General features: G+C 56.0%; 1 protein-coding gene across 4 annotated transcripts in view; it reads left to right on the forward strand.

Moving 5' to 3' along the window:
- Nucleotides 1-2741, forward strand: part of CACNB3 (calcium channel, voltage-dependent, beta 3 subunit) — a 14227-nt gene that overhangs the window by 1737 nt on the left and 9749 nt on the right. Inside the window, exon 1 of one of the 4 annotated variants that reach the window (XM_010857735.1) lies at nucleotides 7-169. The exons of 2 other annotated variants lie outside the window; for them this stretch is intronic. In XM_010857735.1, coding sequence (XP_010856037.1) covers nucleotides 128-169 — 42 coding nt within the window. In that variant the 5' untranslated portion in view covers nucleotides 7-127. One more of the 4 variants, XM_010857737.1, reaches the window with a different exon arrangement.

Below are 2741 nucleotides of genomic sequence, written 5' to 3' on the forward strand. Positions count from 1 at the left end.
GTGGGAGCCGGGCGTGGGGCGAGGCCAGGCGTGCAGGCGGGAGCCAGTGTGCAGAGCAGCTGCCCGGTCCTGCTCCCGCCTCGGAGCCCCTGGCCCGGGGGAAGGGGAGAGGCCACCAGCCCAGTCTATGTCTTTTTCTGACTCCAGTGCAACCTTCCTGCTGAATGAGGTAAACGCGAGGGCCCCTTCCCCAGTGGGTGGGAGGAGAGCCCACTCCGAGCTAGGGAGGGGGCTGGCATTTGGGGGAAGACTGCAGTGATGGGGAGGGAGGCGGAGTAGGTGAGGCTAAGGGTAGAGGTGGCAGGTAGGAAAGGACGGAGCGCCAGTGCTGGCAGCCTCTGAGCACTGGGACTGGAATGGGTGGGGAGGACTGTGTGGGGGCCAGAAAGGGGTCTAGATGTGAGGACTGAGGGGAGGACTCTGCAAAGCTCCCCTGGTGCTCCTGCCTGCATTCCCTGGGAGCAGCCCAGCAGCTAGAATCCTAGAGGCTTTGGCTTTCTCCAGATCTTAAATACTGCTGGGAAGGACTTCCTAGAGGTCCTAGCTTCTGCCTCAGTTTCCTCTCTTCAACACTCTGTGACTGGGATCCACCCAGGTTCCTGGTGCACTTATAGGAGAAGCTAGAATGTATTCTGGAGATTGCCAAGAATTCCAACTCCCAAATCTGGTTATTCAGGCTTCCCCCCAGCCCCGACCCCATGTCCTGCTTCCATGCCTTGGGTATCTGCCAGCTGCCAGTCTAATGACGCTCTCCTAGAAAGAGGAAGGCAGGAGGAATCCTGTCCATGAATCCTCCTCCCACCCCAACCCCCAGCTCACTCTCCTTATGCTTAGCCAGGGAAAAGAAAATGGATAAGGGACCACATGGATAGTGACCGGCACATGTCTTGTTATAGGACAGGAAGCACTAGGCTGGCATGAGAACTAGAGTAGGCAGGTGTGGGTGAGGTGAGAAATGGAAGAGAGCAGTGAGTAGCAACTCGGAGAGAAGTGAACCAGGGAGAGGCTCTGAAGCTCCTGCAGGACCCAGGAGATGGCCCAGGTATGAGGAACTTGAATACATCTCCTGGGGGTGGTTGGCATGGCAATTCATGCTTCATGAGCAGACTTAAGACACCACTGTCCCAGATGGGGATGAAGACAAGGTGTGTAAGACAAGAGTGAGGTTGATAGCAGATCCACTGTTACCTACAGTCCTCTGGACACTCCGGTAGTGGGTAGAGTCCCAAAAGGAGGGGCCACGAGAGTAAATTTAGGGATGGAGAGAGAAGCAGATGCCCCGGTAGCTGTCATCTTCATTAGAACCATCTCCCAGGAAAGAGCACCTTAAGGTCTTATTGTGTCACATTTAGTGCCCCCTTTCTGCCCCTCTGGAAGGACAGAAGAGACAGAGAATAAAAGAGGCTATGAGAAATACTGAGCAACTGGGAGAGGGCACAAAGCGAGAAGACAGTGTCTGGGAACTTCCGATACAGAAGAATCCAACATATAACCAAGCCCCAAATGGTGCTGGACTCAGGAGTGGGAGCTGTGAAAGTACACTGCCTCCCCCAATAGTGGGCCACAGGGGCTCCAAGAAAGTTGTTCGCCAAATCCCTGCGGGAGGTAGATGCTGAGCAGGGCTGGACTGCACCATTCACAGGGTGGTGAGAGACTAAAGGCAGACCAAGACAGTCTTAAGATGAGACCCCCTTCTCTTTTTCTTGTTAAGGAACACGAACAAGTGACCTAAGTGGGAAGCCAGTTGGTTTGGGTGGTCTTCCTCTCTCTCCCAGGCACAGTGTTTCCTACCACAGATCTCACCCAACCCTGTCAGACTTTTGGTTTTCTAACTCCCCTGAAGCCCAGGAAGAAAAGGGATGAGCAAATATCAGATTCACCCTCCTGGGTGTGAGACTCTGGGAGAGGACAAGGACTGAGACCCAGAAGCTGTCCAAGAGCACCCCTCTATCTCACATTCCTCATCCCCGCCACCGGCCCCAATCTCTGGGAGGAGGCAGAGAGGGGAGGAAAGGGTAGGGAGGCAATCAAAATTCAAAGGAATAACTTTTCTCTGGAGTTCAAATGGGTGGATCTTTGAGGAAGTTTCCTCAAGAGAAGGGCTGCTCCTCGGGTCTCTAACCTCAAATCTTAGTGCCCCTTTGAAGGAGACTGACTGGAAGAGTGGTAAATGTGGCTCCAACCCACACACTGGCCACCCGGACCACCCTCATCCTTTTGCTAAGGAGAGTATCTGGCCTTAGACTAGTGACTCTGAGGAGACTTGCTCCCCACGCCAACCCCGGTGTGGCCAGGCTCCCTCCTTCAGTCCCAGCCACAACCGTCCCCCTATCTCCACTCTCTGGCTTCTTTCCCCCTCCCTTTAGGTTCTCCTAAAGCAGCCCCTCCCTACGCCAGTTCCCACGATGCCTTGGCAATGCCTGGCACAGTCCTTGGCAAGGAAGTGAGGAAGGGAACCCCCATCCTGGCCAGACTAGGATGAAATCTGCCCGCGCAACAGGTGTAGTAGGGTGGCCGGGCCCCAATCCGCCCGGGTTGGGCAACCACCGAGGCCCTTTGCTGCGAGAGAGTCCCAGCACTAAAGGGGCCGAGCGTCTGGCGTGAGGGGGTTGGGGAGGCGGGGGACAGGGGCTACTTTTCGGCATTTGGCCGGGGGTCGCTAAAGCCACTCCCCCCCAGGACCCCTGCGGGTTTGCTTTTGGAGTCTCCCGGGCCTCTGGGGCGCAGACACGCCGCCCTCT

The sequence above is a fragment of the Bison bison genome, unplaced genomic scaffold (assembly GCF_000754665.1).
Source record: "Bison bison bison isolate TAMUID 2011002044 unplaced genomic scaffold, Bison_UMD1.0 scf7180017864383, whole genome shotgun sequence".
Classification (NCBI taxonomy): domain Eukaryota; kingdom Metazoa; phylum Chordata; class Mammalia; order Artiodactyla; family Bovidae; genus Bison; species Bison bison.